This window comes from Dunckerocampus dactyliophorus, chromosome 8 (assembly GCF_027744805.1).
Source record: "Dunckerocampus dactyliophorus isolate RoL2022-P2 chromosome 8, RoL_Ddac_1.1, whole genome shotgun sequence".
Taxonomy (NCBI): domain Eukaryota; kingdom Metazoa; phylum Chordata; class Actinopteri; order Syngnathiformes; family Syngnathidae; genus Dunckerocampus; species Dunckerocampus dactyliophorus.
Window position 1 is genome coordinate 28,940,979 of NC_072826.1, and position 23,909 is coordinate 28,964,887.

Below are 23,909 nucleotides of genomic sequence, written 5' to 3' on the forward strand. Positions count from 1 at the left end.
CACTAGACCACCGTGCCCAATAATAATAATAATAATCATCATCATCATTATTATTATTATTATTATTATTGTTATTATGATTATTATGATTATTATTGTTATTATTATTATTATTATTATTATTATTATTAAAGTACTAGAAATAACATTTATTGTTCTTATTTACAGAAGTGGAACAAATTGAGGCCATTGCTAAATTTGATTACGTGGGCCGCAGTCCGAGGGAGCTTTCCTTCAAGAAGGGAGCGTCTCTGCTTCTTTATCACCGAGCGTCCGAGGACTGGTGGGAGGGTCGACACAATGGCGTGGATGGCCTCATCCCTCATCAGTACATTGTGGTGCAAGACATGTAAGTTCCTTGTATAGAATCATCTGATGACGGCATTATGTGCTATAATACACACAGTGTTGAATGAATACCTCTCAACAACGACAATGAGTAGCGGTATGACTACCATCCATGACTACCATGATTACTCTTCTCTCAGGGATGATGCCTTCTCAGATAACCTCAGCCAGAAAGCAGACAGTGAGGCCAGCAGTGGGCCGTTACTGGATGAGAAAGGCTCATCCAGAAACGATGTCCCCTCACCGTGTGAACAATCACCTGAGTACACCTTTGGAGGCGTCATGGGCAGGCAAGTACCGTAAAAACGATTTTATTTGTTGCTTTTTCCCCCCGTACATCTGATGTGATGCCTGTCCATAGGGTGAGACTGCGTTCCGACGGAGCTGCCATCCCACGCCGCCGCAGCGGAACAGACACTCAGAGTCCAACCAGAGGGGCCGACACGCCTCCGCGGGCCGCCGCCTGTCCCAGCAGCCCCCACAAGGTGTCGGTCAGTAAGGCTCGTATGGAAAGCCCAGAAAAGAGGCGGCTCGGGACCTTCGGGAGTGCAGGAAGTATCAACTACCCGGAGAGGAAGGCCTATCCTGAGGGTCACCCGCTGAGGCCCATGTCGGGGGCCACACGTCACAGCAGCCTTGGGGACCACAAATCCCTGGAGGCTGAGGCTCTGGCTGAGGTGAGCATCACGCTCCAAACAAAGACAGCAGAAATACTGTAAATGCTGGAATTGTAGCAAGGGAATTTATTTACCTAAGCCAGGCTTGTCCAAACGTTTTTCCAGAGAGGGCCACATGGTGGAAAAGGAAGGGGGCAACTTTGCCACATTGTGTGTAGCTTGAAACGCTGCGGGGGAGCAAGAGCTTAATGCCAGCTGACTGATGTCGCATGACATCTACAAAGTGACGTTTACGCGATCGACCCAAATTGCCTTGGCGATAGATTGGTAGCTCACGATCAACGTAATGGGCACACGAGATTTAGAGCAATACGATCCGAAACGATTCAGTAACTTTAAATGGATTCAGTAACTTTTTAGGCAAAAATTCAACCAGTATGACTGCGAAATAAATACCTGGATACTGGACAGTGCAGGTACAGTTTCCTAGATTCCCGCTGTTTTTTTTATAAGGAAATCAGGTATAAATTAATTATTAATTATGCTGACATACTTAAGAATATATAATCAAAAAATGTGTTTAAATTCAATACAAAATCAGAATGAACAGAGGGTGGTATAGCTTGCCGTGTCCTTATTTGAATCTCACATTGAGAGTCCAGACTTCAAACCGCAATGGTGAAAATCGGCCACGTCAAACCAGGTTTTTGATCAATGATGTCTAAATCGTCCTGAGAAGCGGCCCTTGTTTTCTACGTAGGGGTGTAATTATCGGGCTGATATGAGGGAGTTATGACGCCATACCAATAAATCCGCTAACATTAAAAATAGCTTCTATAACCAATAATTTTAAAAGCGCTCCAATGAGGAGTACTGTACTGTAATCAAGCGCTCCTTTTTCTGTCCTGCCTGTGACGTTAGTGGCCTGTCGCAACTTCCCCTGACCTCCCTTGTAAACACTTCACTTTACTTTAAGAGGAAGCACACAAAACACCTTGTCTGCCACCTGAAACGCCAGCATCAGTACGACGCCTGGAGCTTGTTGTGCCGCAGTGTTTGAAAAGTGCAAAAGCTTTGCCAGAGACCTCCATGGCATCACACCGGCTGCTCAGAGCCTGTGCCCGAATACAGTGCACCTTGCTGGGCTACAACAGGTGGCTCCTTCCCTTCTATACTCTGGTTCTCCTGATAGTAGTGATGTGGTAGTAGTGATGTCATGATATTTGATTGGGACACATCAACAGGTACACTTGGTCAAATCCTAATTTGTTTCATTCCTTCTTAGCTCCAGGTGTGCACAAACTAAAATAAAATCTAAATAAAAACAGAAGATGTAAAAATCTATCGATATCAAATCAGTCTTGAGAAGCAGAAAGTTACTGGTATGGGTTTGAAAAAAAAGATATGGTTTGGTTTGGTTTGGTTTAATTTATTTCGAACATGCATATGTCCGAAAAGGAGTAGGAAGAAGCAGAGCTTATTTAATCCTACCCCTCTTCGTAGCACATCAATTGCTAATACATACATGTGTATACATACAAACGCGCACATACATATATATACACATATACACATACATCTGCACCTCCACAAGTACACACATATATACATATACAGTATACACATATACAGTATACAGGTACACAAATGTTTAAAAAAATAATAATTTTTTTTCCGTTTTTTTTCTCCTTTTCCTTTCCTTTTCCCTTTTTATTTTCTATGGCATCTATGTGCATCTATGTGCATCTCTAATTATAACAGTCGTTTAAGGGTCCCTGAGATGATTCATCAACTTTGCGTAAATGTGTTATATATTGTTTGCAATTATGTTCCACATTGTTCCATTTTTGAAAGCGAAGGTTAAATTCGCTCTCGCAGTTCAGCCTCATTTCTGGAAGTGACGTCATCGGAGTGACACCTCTCAGCTAAAGCAGAGTAAACAAACGCTTCTCGGAGCTAGATCGTCCACTTGGTTCAGTATATTCCTTATAAGTAGTCGTCTTGCCAAAAAGATGTGTTGCTGCTGGATGTTCACAGTATCCGAGTGATACTGTAAGTTTTTCTTTACCTAAAGCGGAAGGTTTAAGACAACAACGCAAGTGCAGATGGACGCCCACCCCGATTTCTGTTCTTTGCAGTGATCATTTCACTGATGACTTCTTTGAAGGAAGACCTTTACAAGAAGCATTTAGCTTGAAAGTACAGTATAAACACATTTTGAAAAGGGATGCTATTTCACCGGTACACAAAACAAGAATGAAAACTGCGTCAAAGTTGCCACAGAACAGAGTAAGTCATGTCTTGTTTACATGATGTCTTCTAACCACTATTCCATGATAGTGAAATGACTGCAATGCATTATACATGTTATATAAACATCATTTGACAGTGATGTGTTTACTGTTGGGGGGCGGGGGCGACGGCGGCCACATATACAAACAAACAGGCTATAAAAAACCTTTTATGCTAAGAGAAGACGCCGATTTAAAGCAGTATTTGAAGGATAAGCAACTCTAGAATCATTTACACTTACCGTTCTGTGTCTTGAAGGCGACCAATCTTCATCTCCATGTCTTAAGACTTAAATCCATGTTCTGCAAGTTCTCTATTTCATCTCTAAATGTTTTTTCTTCCTCGAAAACTATTGACACATCGCTCAAATCTTTGCTATAATCGCTGCAAACGTCCTCTGTCTCGTACACCACTATGTTTGTATAGCTGAGTGATAGCACTCCCATGGCGTCACTTCCGGAAATGAGGCTGAACTGCAAGAGCTAGCTCGTCATGGCTGGCACCGTGAACTACACATGTCATTTTTGTGAATTTACGCTTTCAAAACTCTAACAATGTAGACCTTAATTACAAACAGTATATAAAATATAAGCAAAGTTGATGAATCATGTCAGGGAACCTTAACATTCAGTGATGAACGTATGAGTATATGCGGCTTAGACGTCCATGTCTCTTCAACCAGGACATCGAGAAGACCATGACCACAGCGCTCCACGAGCTCCGTGAGCTGGAGCGACAGAACACGGCCAAGCAGGCTCCGGACGTGGTCCTGGACACACTGGAGCCCATGAAGAACCCCGTCAGCTCGGAGCCCGGCAGCCCCCTGCACACCATCATGATCCGCGACCCTGATGCGGCCATGCGGCGGAGCAGCAGCTCCACCTCCGAGATGATGACCACCTTCAAGCCGGCCCTCTCGGCCCGCCTCAACGCCGGCGCTCAGCTACGCCCCCCACCCATGAGGCCGGTGCGCCCCCCTCCGACTCAACACCGCTCCAGCAGCTCCAGTTCTTCTGGGGTGGGCAGCCCGGCCATAACGCCCACCGATAAAATGTTCCCCAGCAGCAGCCCGGCCGGCGGCGCCAGCATGAACGTTTCCGGTGACGGTGCAGACAAGTCTGGCACCATGTAGCAAAGGTGGAATCTGGAGCAGAGGGCTGGAAATGCGGCTGCAACTTAGGATTATTTTCCGGTTTTGGACCAGAATGTAGTGCTGAGTGATCCGTGACATTTCCAACAGCTCAGGGAGACTTCAGCTTTACAGATGCCATGTGGTGCTGATGACGTCTACCGCGACACATGGAGGTATGAGACGTCATAGTAAAGCTAATGCTAATGCTAAGCAAGCTGTTTTTGTTGGATCGGGGGGGTGGGATCTATCTATTTGAGGTGTGGCACAGCTTCTATTAGAGCAGGGGTGTCCAAACCTTTTCCACTGAGGGCCACATAGAGACACCATTAAGCATGCGGGGGGCCACTTTGGACAACAATCCAATGTTGGGCTATACATGTGAAGCTAGTGGTCCCCAACCAGTACCGGTCTTTGGGCAGAGCCAAACCAGGCTGCACCAATAAAAATTCCATTCCTGTAGGTCCAACTCAAACCAAAACGGACTTTAACCAAGGCAAGTTTTCCCATAGAAAATAATGTAAATCCAATTAATCAGTTCCAGACACCCCAAAATGTTAACGCAATAGTTATAGATAGACAATAATTATAGTTTTACATGCAGAAAATGATGCAGAAATAATTAGAGATGACAAATGAGTGACCAACATCACTTTGTAAAGAGGGAGAGGGAGGAGAGGAGATTATCCTTGGAGTGCAATCCCTTTTTTTGACTGTTTTTCTTGCTCACGGGGCAGCAAAAAGGCGACACAGTTTTACATGAAAAAACAATGCCACAAACATGACGTCTAATGGAAAAATGAACATTTTACTAGGCAGAAAACATGCATTCATATTTCATATTCACATTGTCAAAAAGTTGATTCAATAATTCACGTTTCAGTTCAATATGGCAATAAAGATCAATACACATAGATTCAATCGCAATTCAATCATTCAGACTATGTACTGGTTAGCATTGTGTCTAGCAAGCATTACAAATATACAACAAATGGAGACAATTATCAAGAAAATAATGTAGCCGAAATCAAGGTAACGCAACAAAAACCTAAGCCAATGACAGCACTTTTCGATTATAGTCATGAAACAATAAATGGAGTTCAGGGCGTGATTGGCATCTGATTTTCAGGCAAAATAGCGTCTTAAAATACGATGGTGGCTATTGTAAAAGGTGTTTGCATCTTACCGCTGAGTTGGAGCCACAACTCAAGTAAAAAAAGGTTCTTGTGCGCCGCTTGAGTCGTCGTCAGCCGCCAGCCACGCCATTGCTGGCATCCGGGCGACAGGAGGGGACTTCACGTCAGCTGACTTAAGTCAAGTGACAGCTCGTCACTACCAAAAATACATTTTATAGAACCTAATTATAGATTTACCTACAGAAAACTGCAAAATAATTAGAAATGAGGAATAGATGGAACTTATTGTTGAGGCAGACCTCCCGCAGATGGAATTCCGTAGTGTTTCTCACCTTCTTTATCAAATTGCTGGCACTCGCAACTTTCTTTGGCCCCATGGCGGGTTATTTAGTGGTCGTGTTGCTGTATGCTTTGTTTGGGCAAAGGATTTTGCGGAATAATACAGAACAAGGGAAACGGACTAGTTTGTTCTGTGCAGTTTTGTAGGAAAACTGAGGCAGTGCATGAAAAGGTGGCAAAATTTTGTTTAAAATTAATATTAATAATAAAAATATGATTATATAATAATAACATTTTATATAATATAATAATATTAAAAATATGAGAACTGGGGCATACAAAAGCCGAGGTTAGACTGCAATATATCTAACTAATAATTCTATTCATTTTATTAATTTTTCATTTGTTATTAATGTAATAAATGTAATGTTTTTTGTTATTAATTTAATAAATTTAATGTTTTTAATCAAATTAATCAATGATAATTAATAAAATATAATATAAATTACTAAGAAGACTAATAGTTTTATTAATTTTTAATCATTAGTTCACGTGATGAATTTTTTATTGAGGTTATTTCAATAAAATGTAAAATGAATGTTAAGAAAAAAATAATCAAATTAATTTTTAATAAAATTACTTTTCATACAAACTTTTGTGTTTAGCTTTACATCTCACCTTTAAAAACTGCTTATCCTGCCTCGGTTGGTTTTCTTTTTTCCGTACGGCACATGCGTGACTTTCGCTTCATGAAATTAATTAATTAACATCAACTAAAAATTAATACCATTATTTTCGTACGCCAAAGTTGTTATGTTCGTATTTCGCAGTTTTTGGTTTTTGACATTTTGCCTCGGTTTTCATGCACTGTCTTGGTTTACGTACAACATAGCACATAGCTAACCAGCCTGTTAGCCCTGTACTGTACTGCAGTGTAATTCATTTCATTACATTTATTCATTTAATGTATGAATTATTAATGAGTGAATGAATATTTTTTCATTATGCCAAGGGCCAATAAAAACGAGGCCCCCCGGTGTGGCACTTTGGACACCCCTGTATAACATGAGAATTATGGGATTTTTTTTTTTGCCTTTTACACTTTAAAAAAAAGTTGCTACATAAAATAGGGCCTTTTTAAGCTGGAGTCATTTAGATTTCCAAACGCTTGGGGTTGTTTTTGTTTGTTTTTTTTGCCGCCTGACTTCACTCATGTTCGGGTAGCTCCTGAAAGCGTGTTACCAGGGTGATGCAGAGGAGGTCTGGGGGCTGCCGAGGAGCCGTCCTGTCAAGCTTTGCCTTCTTTGAAACTGCGTGGAAGCAGAATAAATGCGCATAACACGATGCATCGTTTGAGTTTTTACCTCAAGTTCAACTGTTGGCTGTGCGATTGACTGACTGACTGATTGACTGACTGACGTTTGGGCTTGTCTGCAGAGGAGACTTGAAGCACCAAGACGCCACGTGCTTGCAAGCGTCCGCTGAAAGGCGCGTCCAGCACGCGTGCCGGACCGGCCTAGCGCGTTGGTGTAAATACGCTAGCTTGTTGATTTTTGTACAGACTATGGAAATGGTTGACATGATGAAGGGTACTTGAAAAAACATCTCAACCAAACTATCTTCTTCCATGCAATACAAACATATTTGTCAAATCTTAACGTTGCTGTACTGTACTCGATATTCTTTTTGCCATATGTCACTTCTGGTCTTACTTTGAAAAACCTCCAACTGTTTCCTGTTCTATGGTATCTGACAAAAGTGAGTACACCCTCTCAACATTTCATTCAATATATCTTCTCAAGGGACGATACTACGGAAAGTAAACCTGGATAATATACTGGAGTAGTCAGTGTACAGCTGTTATGCTGCCTTAATCCTCTTGGGCATGGAATTCAACAGAGCTGCACATGACATCACTTCCTTCCGCTTGAGGACAAAGTGTATGTTTCTCTCCGTGAACCGCAGCACTCGTGCAGCCCCAGACCAACCATAAACACTACGGCTATTTAGACAATAATGTGTTGCTGCTATACAAGCTGTACACGGACTACTCCAAAGTATGTCCAAGTATTGTAAATGAATCTGCTTTTACTGATAATACCACTATACAGTAGATGCTGGATGTTTATCTTTTCATCACCTCAACTCTGTAGTCAGCATCCCAAAGAGCCTGCTCTCTAATGCATGCATTGCGCTGCAATGACAAAGTAATATTGCAATATCGGGCTTTTATGGAGGGGAGGGCGTCACCTATACCTGGGATGTGATTGATGAATGAATTCGCTTGTGGCAATTTGCTCCAATAGAAAGAAATATAATATGTAAGCATGCGAACTCGGCACCGTCCCCACCCGTTCAGGCGAAAAACGTCATGCGGTGCTTTTGCACCCCCTGCTGGTCGCTCATGGCACTGCCGTCATGAGCCAGGCGCTGCAAGCAAGTCATTTCAACTCCTTTATTTGTTTTAAAGATGTACTTTAGTACTGTCTCTTTTCCAAACATGTTTGCACCTGTTGAGTTGTATGCATATGTTCCTGAGAAATACAAAGAAAGCACGTTTTTTTTATTATTTATACAGTAACATCTCCAGTGCCTTTTGTGCACCGCTTTCTTACTATGTTTTCTATGCGTTGTCATATTTATTACTCTAAATGTTAGTTTTGTATGCTTTCTATGTTGTCTGGAGTCATCGTGAACTCTGCTTTTACGTACTCTGGTGAGAGATTTAGGAGATTTGAAGTAGGGGTGCACGATATCGGTCCAATATCAGGAAATTAGGACGTCCAGTAACATTAAAAATAGCTCCGATGGCCGATTTAATATATATATATATTTTTTTTTTATGAGGCGATATAACCTGTACTGTGTGGGTGAGCAAATCAAGCGCTACTTTTTTCTTCTACATGTGACACTAACGGCCTGTCGTAACTTCTCCTGAGCTTACTTGTAAACAAACATTCGCTTTAAGAGAAAGGACGTTGTACCAAATGCTCCGCCATAAGGGGCGAAAAAAAACCCATCGAGCACACAAAAAACTTTTTCGGAAACCAGAAACGCCAGCGCCGCAGCGTTTGAAAAGTGCAAAAGGTTTGCCAGAGACCTCAGTGGCGTCACAACCAGCTGCTCGGAGCGTGTGCCCAAGTACAGTGCACCTTTCAGGGCCACCTCCCGTGCTATACTGTGGTTCTCCTGACCTCCATAGTAGCACACCGGCACACAGACATTCATTTTTAGTAAGGACGTTTTACCAAATGCCCGGTCATGAGGGAGAAAAAAAACATCAAGCACACAAAAATCTTATCAGCCACCCAAAACGCCAGCGCTGTGGCGTTTGAAAAGTGCAAAAGGTTTGCCAGAGACCTCCGTGGCGTCACACCGGCTGCTCAGACCGTGTGCCCGAATCCAGTGCACCTTGCTGGGCCACAGCAGGTGGCTCCTCCTGCTCTATACTCTGGTTCTCCTGATAGTCAGATATCCAAATTCAAATTTGTTCCAGTCCTTCTTACCCCCAGGTGTGCACAAACTACACTTAAATCTAAATGTAAAAAGTAGATATAAAACAGTTATCGGTCTTGAGCAGCAGAAAGTTATCTATTGGTTTGAAAAAAGAAAAAAAAAAGATATCGTGCATCTCTAGTTTTAAGTCCAGAGGAAAAAGAATCAACCACTATGCATCCAATCTGCTGCTTACCAGTTGAGTCGGTTTGAACTGGGAATATTTATTCCATCCTTGTGTTGTTTTCCTGGTGACGTGTCTGTGCTGTGCCTGAGCCATAATCTCCTCTTTTCTCCCCCCACCTTTTCTCTCGATAGAAAAAGCATTGCAGTATTCTTAACACACACACGCACACACACACCAGTGTTGTGCAAATCACCTTTAAAAAAAAACGTCATTGGCGACAATAACATAGCGACTGGAGCGACATCCAGATTGTTGATATTGATATCAGTGCATTATGATGCAATAACAATAAAAAGTATTGTTTCAAACACACTAAAGTACAACTACAGTACTTGTTTCCATTCATGTGATGTAAAAAGTCCTTTTCTTCCCTGACCCGGTGTGATATAATAATAATAATAATGATGATAATAATGTTCTGATGCTAATTGCTGTAATTGCTGAGAAATGATGACGGTGTTGTTGAGTGTGACTTTGTCCAATTGTCTTGTTGATGATGAGTGTGTGTTGGTGTGATATCATGTACACTTTACCACCACTCACTGGATGGTGGAAACACGTGCATCCAAATAAAAACATTCATGCTCTTTTTTTTTCGTTTGGCAAGTATTTCTTTTCTTTTTTTTTCAAATAATATACTCTTTGCGAGCTTGCAGTTTGTTTTGTGGCCACATGGGGGCGAAACTGCAGCATTTGCGCAAATGGGGGAACGTCCTGAAGCTAATTTGGTGTGGAGCCGATACCGACTGCTGTATATACAGGACCAGTGTTGCCGATACCGATATTCATGAAATGATGTTTTTGATTTTGCCTTTCATTTGTTGATTGTGATTATAGTCACAATAAAACACAGCACAAAGATTTTAGCAAACAAAAATTATTTTTATCAACACAACACATCAACACATTTTCAGGAGTATTTTGTTAAAAACAGCGGAATGGTCCTCTTATTGAAAAGATCTTTGACTGGCATTTTTCCAGTAGTTTCTTAAAAACAGCAGAGCACCTCTGTCATGTGAAGAATCTTTGACAATGTTTATTTCTTTTGGTGTCGGACCTGAAAAACAGTAGTGTTTCTGTCATTTTTTTTTTGCAGTAGGTGAAAAGATCTTTGACCTTTTTTTTTTGCAATAGGGCCTTACAAACAGCAGCGTGCTCCTGTCATATAGAAGATCTTTGACTTTTTTTGCAGTCGGTCCTGAAAACCAGCAGAGCTCTCCTGTCAAATAAAACATCTTTGACTATTTTTTTGCAGTAGGTCCTTGAAAACAGCAGAGCGCTTTTGTCGTATAGAGGATCTTTGACTTTTTTTGCAGTAGGTCCTTAAAAACGGCAGAGCGCTCGTCATATAAAAGATCTTTGACTATTTTTTTGCAATAGGTCCTTAAAAACAGCAGAGTGCTCTTGTCATATTGAGGATCTTTGAGTTTTTTTGCAGTAGGTCCTTAAAAACGGCAGAGCACTCCTATCATATAAAAGATCTTTGACAATTTTTTTTTGCAACAGGGCCTTAAAAACAGCAGCGCGCTCCTGTCATATAGAAAATCTTTGATTTTTTTTGTAATCGGTCCTGAAAACCAGCAGAGCTCTCCTGTCAAATAAAACATCTTTGACTATTTTTTTGCAGTAGGTCCTTAAAAACAGCAGAGAGCTCCTATAAAATATCGAAGATCTTTGACTTTTTTTGCAGTAGGTCCTTAAAAACAGCACATAGCTCCTGTCCTATAAAAAAATCATTGACTAGATTTCTTTGCAGTAGATTCTTAAAAAGAGCAGAGTGCTCCTGTAATGTACAGTAGATTTTGGAGAAAACCCCCCACCAATGTATTTGTGAAAAAAGATAGAAGATAAATAAAAATAATGATCTCATGATGCTGGTATCGAAGATATACTGATACTACCTTGCTACTGATACTACAGGATTTGAATAGGTGTATACTGTATCTACGTCATTACATGTCTCCTTTCTAATTGACTTTACAGTTCATTGGTTAGACTGTGAAAAAGGGGCGGAGCATCAAGCAAATCCAATTAGTTCCGCCTGACGAAGCTCCGTTTGCAGCACAAACCTTCCCAACGAATGACTTGATTTTTTTTTACAGTAGGTCCTTGAAAACAGCAGAGCGCTTCTGTTATTTAAAGGATCTTTGACTAGATTTATTTTACTTGTTGCAATAGGCCCTTAAAAACAGCAGAGCGCTCCTGTCACAGAAGATCTTTGACTAGCAATTTTGTTGAAAATGTTTAAAAACAGCAGTGCTTCTGTCATATAAAGGATCTTTGACTTGCATTTTTGCTGTTGGTCTTTAAGTGCTGCTGTCATTTAAAGGATCTTTCACTAGATTTGTTTTTTGCAGTAAGTCTTTAAAAACAGCAGCACACTCTTGTCACATACGAGAAGATCTTTGACTAGCACTTTTGTTGAAGGTTTTTAACTGCTCCAGTCATATAAAGGATCTTTGATTAGATGTCTTTTTTTTGCAGTAGATCCTTAAAAACAACAGAGCACTCCTGTCATATAGAGGATCTTGGATGAGAATTTTTGCAGTAGGCCTTTAAAAACAGAAGCACACTCCTGTCACACAGAAGATCTTTGACTAGCATTTTTGTTGACGGTTTTTCAAAACAGCAGATCATTCCTGTCATATAGAGGATCTTTGACCAGCATTTTTGCAATAGGTCCTCAAAAACAGCAGAGCGCTGCTGTTATTCAAAGGATATTTGACTATTTTTTTTTTTTGCAATAGGCCCTTAAAAACAGCAGATCACTCCTGGCATATAAAAGATCTTTGACTATTTTTTTTGCAGTAGGTTCTTAAAAACAGCAGAGTGCTCCTGTCAAATAGAAGATCTTTGACTTTTTTTGCAGTAGGTCCTTAAAAACAGCAGCACACTCCTGTCACATAGATGATCTTTGACTAGCATTTTTGTTGAAGATTTTTAAAAACAGCAGCGTTCTCCTGTTACATAGAAAATCTTTTGACTTGCACTTTTGCTGTTGGTTCTATAACTGCTCCTGTCATCTAAAGGATCTTTGATGAGATTTTTTTGTTTTGGAGCGCTGCTTGTCACACCAAAAAAAAACAAAAAAAACCCACAAACGCTTTGATGATGTTTTCTGTTCGGGGAGCTGGGGATGCATTTGTTATGATAATCACTGTGACGCGACATGTCAACAAGTCCAAGTCTTGCGTCATTCATTAGATTCTTTTCTTTTTTTTGTCATTCATGCACGCTACAATCATGGATCTTTGCTCTATGTCCTCAAAAACAGCAGACTACTGCTCCTCACAAATAGAGCATCTTTGCTGTTCGTCCTTAAAAGTAACAGAGCAAAGATCTTTGACTAAAGAGCCTTTTTTTTAGGACGTCCTTAAAAACGCCCCTGTTGTATGGAGGATCTTTGATTTGCATTTTTTTCTGTTGCTCCTTCAAAAAAACAGCGCTCCACTCTCAAATAAATAAATGTTCGACGAGCGTTTTTACGGTTTTATTTAAGGATCTTTGACTAGATTCATTTGTTTTTGCAGTAGGTCCTTAAAAACAGCACAGCACTCCTGTCATTTAAAGGATCTTTGACTAGCATTTTTTGTTGAAGGTCCTTAAAAACAGCAGAGCACCCTCATCATATAGAGGATGTTTGACTAGCGTTTTTGTAGAAGGGCCTTAAAAACAACAGTTATGCTCCTGTTATATAGATTTCTGATTTGCATTTTGGATGTTGCTCCTTAAAAAGAGCAGTGCTCTACAGTTATTTAAAAAAAACCCCAAAAAAACACAGAGCACTGCTGTCATACAAAGGATCTTTGACTAGTGTTTTTGGAGAAGGTCACAGCGCTCCTGTCAAATGGAAGATCTTTGTTTTTTGCAATAAGTCCTTAAAAACAGCAGAGTGCTCCTCACATAGAGAGGATCTTTGATGTGCATTTTTTGCTGTCAATCTTTAAAAATAGAAGCACTCTGTTGTCATATAAAAGATCTTTGACTGGCGTTTTTACAGTCATTTTTTAAAGTCTTTAAAAAAACGCTGAAAAAAATAATACAAATAAATTATTTAAGTGCAAAAATAATAAAAAATATTTTTTATAAATAACACTGACTTTAATACAAGTGTTAAAATTAAAAGAATTAAATGAAAATAAAAATGTCTTTAAAAAACTTTGAAAAAATAATAAAGATAAGTTGAATTGTAAAAAATAAAACATATAAATAAAAATAACACTTTACTTAAATAAAAGTGTTAAAATAACCCCCAAAATGAAAATGACTCAAAAAAAAAGTTTGAAAAAAATAACTAAGTGTAAAATAAATAAATAAATAAATGAAATGAATGACTGATGTCGCGACTTAATGACCGCTGACAAATGTGTGTCCCAGGTTGAGACCAGTTGAGAACCCCTGGTTTATAATGTCAGTGGACCAGCCAGGACACCTCTCGTGTCGCACGACACTACCTTTCGTACACACTTGCAGTCCATTTAAACAGACCATATTTGACAAGTTTGAGCGATTTGGGTCGCTGCTTGTCATCGAGGTGTGATGGTGGGTCCCGCAGCCAAACCAGTTGAGAACCACTGACCTAGATGACCTGGATCAGTCCATGACACCCAAAATAAAAACAATATTTACAGAAGAAGTGGGGCCCTTGAGCAGATGAAGACATTAAACATTGATTCTGGTTTTGCGTCAGCACGGATCAGAAGCCTTCCTGCTCAAGGATTTTACTTTCATGCCTTTTCATGTTTCAGGAAAAACAACTCTGCTCTCGCTGAACAGTAAAAGCATCTTGAATGAAATGAATCATGATTCGCTTGAATGGAAAGAGTCGTGGTGCTTTCAAGGACTGAACACTGACACCCTCACACACACACACGCACACACACAGGCACGATAACGTAATGGATGCACCATGGAAAAAAGGCACATTTATTATCATTAAAAGTCACATCAAGTATCCTTAAAGGAACATGACGGCTATGAAATAAGTCCTGAAATAAATGAGCTGCTTGCCAACCACCAATAAACAATAGAAGAGGAAGAAGCTAACCGCTACGGAAGCTAACCGTGTGACTCTGAACGCTGTATGTTTGCATTTGCATGTTTTCTTCCCGACAAAACACACAATGTCGACAAAACATTCTGCACCCAAAAGATCAGAGGAAGATGCTAACCATCGCACAAACAGTTGAACTTCTGGACATGCTGAAGGAAGCTACAAGTTCGGGCGCCATTATTGCAAACAAGGTCGGGACTAGATGTGAAGGAGCAGCGGCTTTACTCTGAGTCCCTCCCGAATGACCGAGCTCCTCACCCCATCTCTTAGGGTGAGTCCAGCCACCATACGGAGGAAACTCATATCAGTCGCTTGTATCTGCGGTCTCGTTCTTTCGGTCACGACCCAAAGCTCATGACCGTAGGTGAGGGTGGGAACAGGTCGACCTGTAAATTGAGAGCTTTGCATTCCGGCTCAGCTCTCTCCTCACCATGACGGTCTGGTACAGCGACCACATTACTGCAGATGCTGCGTGGCTCCGCCTGAGAATCGGTGACAAAGGGCAGCCTTGGCGGAGGCCACCGTTCACTGGAAACAGGCTGGACTTACTGCTGGTAATGCCAACCAGGCTCCTGCTCCGGTTGTAGAAGGACTGAATGGCACGTAGTAGCACACACCAATCCTGTACTCCTGGAGCACCCCCCGCAGGACACCGTGAGGACACGGTTGAATGCCTTTTCCAAGTCCACAAGCACATGTAGACCGGTTGGGCAAACGCCCTTGCAAGGGTGTAGAGGTGGTCCAGTGTTCCGCGACCAGGACGAAAACCACATTGCACCTCCTGTAGCCGACTAATGGTCGTACCCTTCTCTCCAGCACCCTGGAATAGACTTTCCCAGGGAGGCTGATGAGTGTGATCCTCCTATAGTTGGAACACACCCTCCGGTCACCTTTCTTGAAAAGGGGACCACCACCCCGGTTTGCCATTCCAGAGGTACTGTTCCTGACTTCCACGCAATGTTGAAGAGACGTGTCACCCAAGACAGTCCTTCAACATCCAGAGCCTTGAGGAATACAGGGTGAAACTTGTCCACCCCCGGAGCTTTGCCACTAGGGAGCGTTTTGACTACCCCAGATACCTCAGCCACGGTGATGGAACAGTCCGCGTTCGTGTCCTCAGACTCTGCGTCCTCCATGGAAGGTGTGTCAGTGGGATTGAGAAGGGCCTCAAAGTATTCCTTCCACCGTCTGACTATATCCTCAGTCAAGGTCAGGTAGGCTTCCGTCCCCACTGTACAGTAAACAGTGTGGACCGGGCTCTGCTTCCCCTTTCTGAGGCGTCGGACGGTTTGCGAGAATCTGTTCGAGGCCGACCGAAAGTCGTGCTCCATGACCTCACCAAACTCGTCCCACACCCGAGTTTTTGCCTCGACCACCGCCAAAGCCACGTGCGCTTGGCCTGCTGGTATCTGTCAGCTGCTTCAGGAGTCCTACAAGCCATCCATGCTTGATAGGAGTCCTTCTTCAGCTTGATGGCAGCCCTGACCTCACACACACACACACACACACATTATCAAGAATTCTGGTTAGCACCCTCATTTAAACTTTTATGACCCTGGAATGGAAATGAAGAATCTGGATCGGATCAAATTCAAACGACACCCAACTATACTCACTGGCCAGGCTACCAAGGATGGCAAAGAGGAAATGTGTGATAACAACCATAGAACCGGAAATGGAATTATTGCACAGCAGGAAAGTGGTTTGTCCTCTAGTCTTTCAGTACAAGATAAGTGGATCAGTTGAGGTGAGCTCACGGAAGATGAGAGCAAAAAGCACACGCAACAGAACATGACAAGCGCATCGTGATCTAATCAGCGCTGCCTGCCACGAGCGTGTTGTCTGATACCAGATGCTTCTTTGGCCCTCATCTGTCGGGAATCATTTCCAGCCGTTCCGGCCAGATCCCGTGCAGGTGGCACCTGTGCACGGCCTACAATAACATAACAAAAGCCTGGATGCTGTCTAACCTGCTCAGGGCTTCATTAGGACTCCCCTCCAATGTGTGTGGGGCGTTTATGGGATTTCCAAGATGACATTCCAGCGTGTTCTCATGCAACTGCTTTACATTTTCCAAACCACTTCCAGGATAATCTCATGCTGTCTGGATTTAGTTTCACACGAAGGCTACGTTGTCTCGAGGCGAAAGAAAGTTAATGAATTTGTTGCAGGGATTCACAGTGTGCTGCTGGAAGTCGCTCGAGGCGGGCATTTAAGTGAAAACTCATTGTCTGCCGACCAGACCATCAGCCACACACAAAGCTGCAAAACCCCCCCTCCAAAAAAATCACGCAGCAGAACTCCAGTGGATGTTTCATTTGTGTATTTTTTCATGTGGAATTCTCGATGTCATTCACTTCACGGCGTTACACCTGTCGCACTTCAGCCGAGTCCATTTGAACAAGTTCCTTGAAGCGCTCGTCTTCTTTTCAAGCTCTGCTCTTGTCCTGATGGAGATGAGCTTTCTGCTTTGACTGGAAACCGAAAAAAAAGAGACAATACCAAAAAGATGCAATTTACAGACTTGTTTAGTCTGATGCAGGGGTGTCCAGACTTTTTCCAACGAGGGCCACATTGTGGAAAATGAAACAATGCAACTTTGATATTTTGTAAAGCAACATAAGAGTTTTATATATATTAAAAAAACTGCATTTCAGCTTTGTGATTTACAGTGGTGTGAAAAGGCCCCTTCCTTTTTGCATGTTTGTCACACTTAGATTTTCAGATCATCAAACAAATGTAAATATTAGTCAATGACAACACTGAAACAATGTGCAGCTTTTAAATGAAACCTTTTGTTATTAAGGGAGAAAAAAATCCAAACCTACATGGCCCTGTGTGAAAACAGAAAAAACAGTAAACGCGCAATCCGGAACCATCACGTCACGTGGCGGAAGCGGTCAAATGACGAAACCGCTGTCTGTTTTTCGAGCGGGACTTTGGTTTGTGAAACCTTGAAAAAAACCCAAAAAGTTTTGCAACGCCAACATCCAGCTCGGTTCCTCCAGTATGGACATCCAAACCGAGTCAGATCCACCACCAACTATAACATGTTTAAAAGTAAGTTGGAGCTGCTCGTACTACTTTCACTGATCGGTTTTGCTAGCTTAGTGGCTAACTTACTAGCCGTTTGCTGAACGACAAAAGCTACAGCTAGCATTGGACCTTGCAAGGCGTGTGTTTAAAAACAGATATGTGTTTACTCTGACTAATGTTACCTTTGTTAGCGAATATAAACATGAGTTACTCGTGCAACCGACGACTTTCATAATTAAAGTTATTAGGAAACGAATCAAGACCAAATGTATCTTAACTACGTACTATGCATGCTACTCTTCATACTTACGTAAACCGTGACAAATGCAGAAAAATATAAATGCAACACTTCATGAAGGGTTGCAGGGGGCCAAACACCTGTTTCTTGACTTATAAACAAAACAAAGTTGGTATGTGTTACACAGACGCTTCCTCGACTATTGTCATCAAAGGGGCTTCAATTTGGCAGCGCACGCGAGTAGGAATTACGGTAAAAATACAAACTCCAGCCAATACACTGATTCCGAAACATTTTTATAGAATTGTAGGCTTTAAAGGAGAAGTGCATTTTTTTTTTAAAGTCTGGCCATCAGTCACAATCCTTATGACATGAACACACGTCTTCTCTCTTCTGTGTGTTGTAAAGATCTAAAAACAGCTAAAAAGAGGCAGCTAAGAATGCACCTAATGGGATGCACCTATAAGGCCTTCTAAAAAAAAAAAAAGCGCATGTACATAATGTGACCTGCATATTAACCAAGCTGCAGCAACATTTTTATTATTATTGTCATTAACATTGTTGTCATTTTTTTTATCATCCTTATGAGGCTGCTTTTTTTGTAGTTCATGTTTATGTTTTGTAGTTCACTGTCTTGTCATTTTTTCTTTTTCCAGAATTTTGATGCCCTGCTGCGATGTCCTATTTGTTTTGACTTTCTCAATATTTCAATGATGACCAAATGCTCTCACAATTGTAAGTACGGCGGTTGTTTTCATTTTCAAAGAATGACTGTAATGTGCACGCAGGCCTCATAGTTAGCACGTCAGCTTCACAGTCTGGATGCATTGTGTTCATTGCTGCGGGAGAACCCCGCTTAATACTGCCATGCTTTTATTCGGGACCTGAATTTGCACAGAGCAGAAAGTCACTGTGTATGTGTTTGAATGCTGTGTATGTAGACAGTAGTTATGTTATTGTTTATTGCTGCTTATTGATAACACAGGGCATGCTTTCATTGATCATCTGTGTGCAGGCACAACAATGTTTTACAGTAATCCATTGTTTATCGCTTTTCATTGTTCCAGACGCAACCGCGATGAGTGAATTTCCGCGAAGTAGGATTCCTTATTTATAAATGGATTACTGTATTTATATCCTAGTTAGCACATAGAAAACCTGTTTACCACCTTCTAAATATGCTTTTTTAACATTATTAGAGCCCTCCAGACATGAAATAACAACCCCATAGTCACCTTTACACCCCTATTATGTAATATAGTAGACATAATAAGAGAAAATAAGACCTATTAGGCATGAAGAATTTGTTTACGACCTTCAAAATACAGTTTTTAACATTATTAGAGCCCTCTACACATGAAATAACACTCCATATTCACTTTTACACTCTTATTACCCAATATAGTAGACATAATAGAAAATAAGACATACGAGGCATTGAAAACCTGTTTATGACCTTCTAAAAAATGTTTTTGACATTCGAGCCCTCTAGACATGAAATAAGACTCCTTAGTCACTTTTACACTGTTATTCCCGAATATAATAAACGTAATAGAAAATAAGACATACTAGGCATTGTAAACCTGTTTATGACCTTTTTAAATACGGTTTTTAACATTATTAGAGCCCTCTAGACATGAAATAACACCCCTATTGTCACCTTTACACTTGTGTTACACAATATAGTAGACAAGATAAGAGAAAATAAGACATAAATAAGACTATAAGATATCAATAAGACTTGTGCTTATGTGTGTTGCTGTAAATGTGTTTCGGTGCTAGGGGAAATGAGTGGGAGGCGAACAGGAAGTAACATCGGGAGTTCAGAGTTGAGTTTTAGCCTGGTGTGGGTTACGGGTTTGGAATTATTGTGCCTGTTGTGAGATCATTCAAAGCTGCGATGAAAAGCCTTAAGCGATAAAAAGCGATCAAGTCTGGTGCTCGTGTGTCTCACACAACATTCCAGTTAAATTACTGGCACCCAGTGACCAGTGTAGAATACTACATATCATAACATCTTTGAATGCATATTCTGAATGTCTTATATTTGTATTGTATGTCATTTAGCTATTTTTATGCTTGAAAATGCTTAATTTAGGCAAAAAATATGTATAATTTGCTTAAATATGCATATTTCTTTTTACTGTTAATAGGCCATATTCAACCAGGGGACAGCAAATATATAAAAAAATCTAGTAGTGACGCTTCAACTGTTTTTGCATTGCAGTCTGCTCCTTGTGCATCAGAAAATTCTTTTCCTATAAGCTGCAGTGCCCAGTTTGCAATGTGGTAAGTTTGAAGCATGACATTATCCCCAAGTTGACTTGATGTCATATGCCACCGCATTTTGCCTCCGCATTGTCTTGCAATTCGCCGTGGCAATGTGTGTCATTTAGTTATGCAATTAGTGACCGAAAATGGCGCGCTTTGGCACGGAATGCCACGCTCTCGAACAACAGTCTGTAAAGTACTGTTTACATCAAGTGTACAACATAGTGTGCACAACGCGAATTGTTCCCGCTTGCGTATGCATTGTCACCACCACATCCAGCATCTGGGAAGCAGTCATGGTATTATTTGGTCCCACTTTGTCTCGCGTGACGTGGCAGGCATCACCCCCGGCTTCATTAATTCCTCTGTTTGCAAGAGACCTACATAAAAGATGTTGAACTCCAGAGAAGACGCTCTCATTGCAGAAAATAAAAGGTAAGTCTGTATCAGGGGTCAGCAACCTTTACTATCAAAAAAGCCGTTTTGCCCCGTCGTCCACTAAAGAAAGATTGTCGGGATCCGCAAAACAGCTTATAAACATTAAAAGTTTGAGGCCTTGTCCACACGGAAACATTCCTGGCAATGTTTTTTTTAAAATATTTTTTGACGGTTTGAAAAGAATTGCGGCCACACTGTGACGAATTAATAAGCAGTTGCATCCAGACGGGAATGGATCACAGGCACACAGACGGAACCACGTGACACACCAACCTATAGAAGAAGAAAGAACGCATGCGCATAAGTCCGCCGTCTTCCGCTTTCCAAGGCTCATCTAGACTTACGATGAAGTGGAATTACTTCTATGAATCATTTTGGAGAAAAAAACAATAAAATATCAGGAAAATGTCGACTGTGGTGAGTCATGTCCGTCGAAATATTCAGATATTATGTTGACTTGTCATCAAAGCTGACTTCTGGCCATGTGACAGCGACGGATCGGAGATGTCATAGTTTCTGAAAAACAGTGGTTCGCTGTATATGTGAAAATGACAAGCCGGCATTTTCAGATTTTCCCACTCGGAAAGCCATTTAAAAAAAACAATTTTAGGGAACCCAGAAAGCCGTTTGTGGATGAAAGGTTGAAACGATAAAATACCTTGCCATTTCCGTGTGTATAGTCTTTGAATCGTTTGAAACATGCGCATTTTCAACACTTGGGTGATAAAAAAAAAAATATCGGAGGGTTGCGAAGGGAGCCACAGCAAGGAGGCACGGGTTGCCGACCCCGATCTACATGATCTCGCAGCTGCAGAAAGAGTAGGAAGAAGGCATAACTCTCACTAGAAAAAAAGAAAGCACGGACAACAGTGCGGGAGAGGGGAATTGCTACCTAGGCAACATCAGTTTGGGCAATATGATCAGTTCTTAACAGAACCTCACAAGGAAGATCCAAGAGGCTGCAGAAGTTAATACGTTGCATTCACGAAGATTATGCGTATGAGATATTTTGATAGTTTCAACATTTTCTTTGCCGCACACAGTTTGTACATACTTTACACCTCTTCACGACCAATTTACTCATTGGTATGCAAAATTGCTTACCATTGCGGGGACAACATTTGTGCAAGCGTCAAGGTGGCTTTATTCATTGTTTTGGCAACAAAATGTTACATTTTCCGACAGTATGTGTGCTTTCTTCTAGCAAGCGACAGAACAAGATCTGCGAAACAACCGCTTACTGGATGACTTGGTAGTGAGCTTTCGTGCTGCAAGGTAAGCCGATGTAGTTTTATGGTCCTTCCCGGAAGCTGGTTGGCAATGTGTCTCACGTGCACCTCCTGTTGTGTGCTGTCGGTGGAAACGATCAAATACTTAATCGCAATGACTCATTCAGAGGTCACGTGCAAAATCTGATTAAAAAGTTTTGCTGTTTGTCATTCATTAAAAAAAGGCACATATTATTAACATCACTGATTTGTCAACATTAAGATGTTAACGAGTCAACTTGTGGAGTCGCCCGGTTGCATGTTAATGTTTTATAAAGTGTCATCACTTCCTCCGCTAATTCTTTGCAACGCTAATTGTCGCCGTGACTCTCTCCAGGCTCCGGTGGCTCCCTCGTGTCATTAAAGCACATGTAAGGAATAATTGGATTTCCGCGCTCCCAGGCTCCCCCTGCAGTGTTCAATTGTCTTTTGCTCTTCAGTCACTGTGCACAAAAACATTAAAACATTGTCATACACTAAAGGAGCCGAGACAATGGAACACTAACAATGAACTTCTAACATCAAGTGTTGAAATAAACACTAGGTTTTAGTAGGTCATCCTGGGTTGTCATGGTAACGACAAGCCTGGGTGGCATCACTATGGAATCTTGGTTGTTTTACTATTAATGTTACATTTAAGCTTCTAAACTGAATTGCTTCTAAGCCCATTATAAAAAAATGACACTAATGATAGTTTTATTGTTTTTTTTACGGATTTTTAAAAAGTATTTTTTCAGCACATATTAAACAACCCCCCCAATCATTGCTTGTTTTTAATTATATTTTCCTGAGGCTTGATTGAAATGAGGACATTGTCCTTCTTTCTTGGGCTTCTGTCTCTCTGCTCGCTGCTTGCCTGGAGGACTGCATTCACTGGCATTTCTTCCATCTAGGCCTGTCACGATAATCGATAAATGGATTAATCCAACATTTAAAAAAACGACGCCGATCATTTTTGTCGTCCTCGATAAATTGACATGTCCGTGCATTCGTGTTTGTGCTCCTCTTCTCTCTTTCAGGCTGGATGACAAGAGGGTTTACTCTGCAGCTGTCTGTGTGTGTTGATGTTACAGTGGAATGAACGGAGAGAGTGAACCCTCCTGTCATCTCCTCCCCTCACAAGGTGTAGTAGCAAGTTAGCCTTGTGAGCCAGCATACGCTGACATGAATGACGGCACAAAAGCGATAGTTTCTTAGGCCACAGCCACAGTATTGGAATATTTTGGTTTTAAACAGAATGAACAAGGTGAGCGCATGAACACCGACGCCCGACACATACAGTTTTCTCAACTGGGGAAAAAAAACTACCGATGGAGGTGCGTCGGGCAGCTGAGCCTTCGTCCCGACAGTCAACGCTTACTGAGGCGTTTGGTCGGTTGCGCGCTCACAGATAGTCGCTTGCTACAATGCAAAAACATACATACAGGCAACTTCTGTGTCAAGCTAATGTGGCTCACACAGGTACACCGTACACTATACTTGGGTACCATTTAGTGGTTCTAATGTGAATTACACCTCTCATGACAATGGAAAAAAAATATCTCAAAAAATGTTGTCGATAATATTGATTATCAACGATAATTTGTTGGACAGTTATAGACCAGCAAAATTTGTTATCGTGACAGGCCTAAATGATGTTTTATGTTTTTTTATGGACTTTTTACAATGATTTTTTTCAGCAAATATTTACTACAGCACACCCCCCTTCCCCAATCATTGATTGTTTTTAATTATACAGTCAAACCTGTTTGAGCGGCCACCTTTATAGAACGGCCACCTGCCTATAGCAGCCACTGAAAAATCCCCCCCCCCCAGCAAATTTACATGTTATAGACCCTGTGTATAGCAGTCACCTGTCCAACACGGCCAGCGGCCACCCATTTTGTCTCCCTTGGTCAATATCTGACTGCATATAGAGGCCAAATTACCAACTCAAGTAGAAGCTTCATGCACAAAAAAGTTTGGTTTTTCAATCAATGAAGCCGTCGTGTGTAGACTTTGATTACTGAGTCCTAGCTCAGTAACAATCATTCACAAGATCCACACAAACTGTCAGTTGTTCCACATAAAAAGCCGTCTTCTTTTGAGCTTGCTATTTCGTGGTCAAACATGTAACTTTAAG

General features: G+C 41.3%; 2 protein-coding genes across 8 annotated transcripts in view; both read left to right on the forward strand.

Moving 5' to 3' along the window:
* The window catches only part of srgap3 (SLIT-ROBO Rho GTPase activating protein 3), a 96,812-nt gene extending 86,613 nt beyond the window's left edge, over positions 1-10,199 (forward strand). Inside the window, exons 19-23 of one of the 3 annotated variants that reach the window (XR_008572200.1) lie at positions 169-349; positions 489-638; positions 710-1,025; positions 3,940-8,888; positions 9,149-10,199. Coding sequence is in view for 2 of the 3 variants with exons in the window: in XM_054784040.1 (XP_054640015.1) it covers positions 169-349; positions 489-638; positions 710-1,025; positions 3,940-4,389 (1,097 nt within the window). In the remaining variant the exon portion in view is untranslated. Of the gene's footprint in view, positions 1-168; positions 350-488; positions 639-709; positions 1,026-3,939 lie in introns of all 3 variants that reach the window. The other 2 variants (XM_054784040.1, XM_054784042.1) reach the window with 2 other exon arrangements.
* Positions 10,200-17,444: 7,245 nt separating this feature from the next.
* rad18 (RAD18 E3 ubiquitin protein ligase) overlaps positions 17,445-23,909 on the forward strand; it is a 54,437-nt gene continuing 47,972 nt past the window's right edge. For 4 of the 5 annotated variants that reach the window (XR_008572218.1, XM_054784338.1, XM_054784337.1 and 1 more), the window contains exons 1-4: positions 17,445-17,596; positions 18,467-18,545; positions 20,038-20,099; positions 21,724-21,794. Coding sequence is in view for 4 of the 5 variants with exons in the window: in XM_054784338.1 (XP_054640313.1) it covers positions 17,546-17,596; positions 18,467-18,545; positions 20,038-20,099; positions 21,724-21,794 (263 nt within the window). In the remaining variant the exon portion in view is untranslated. The remainder of the gene's footprint in view (positions 17,597-18,466; positions 18,546-20,037; positions 20,100-21,723; positions 21,795-23,909) is intronic. The other variant, XM_054784340.1, reaches the window with a different exon arrangement.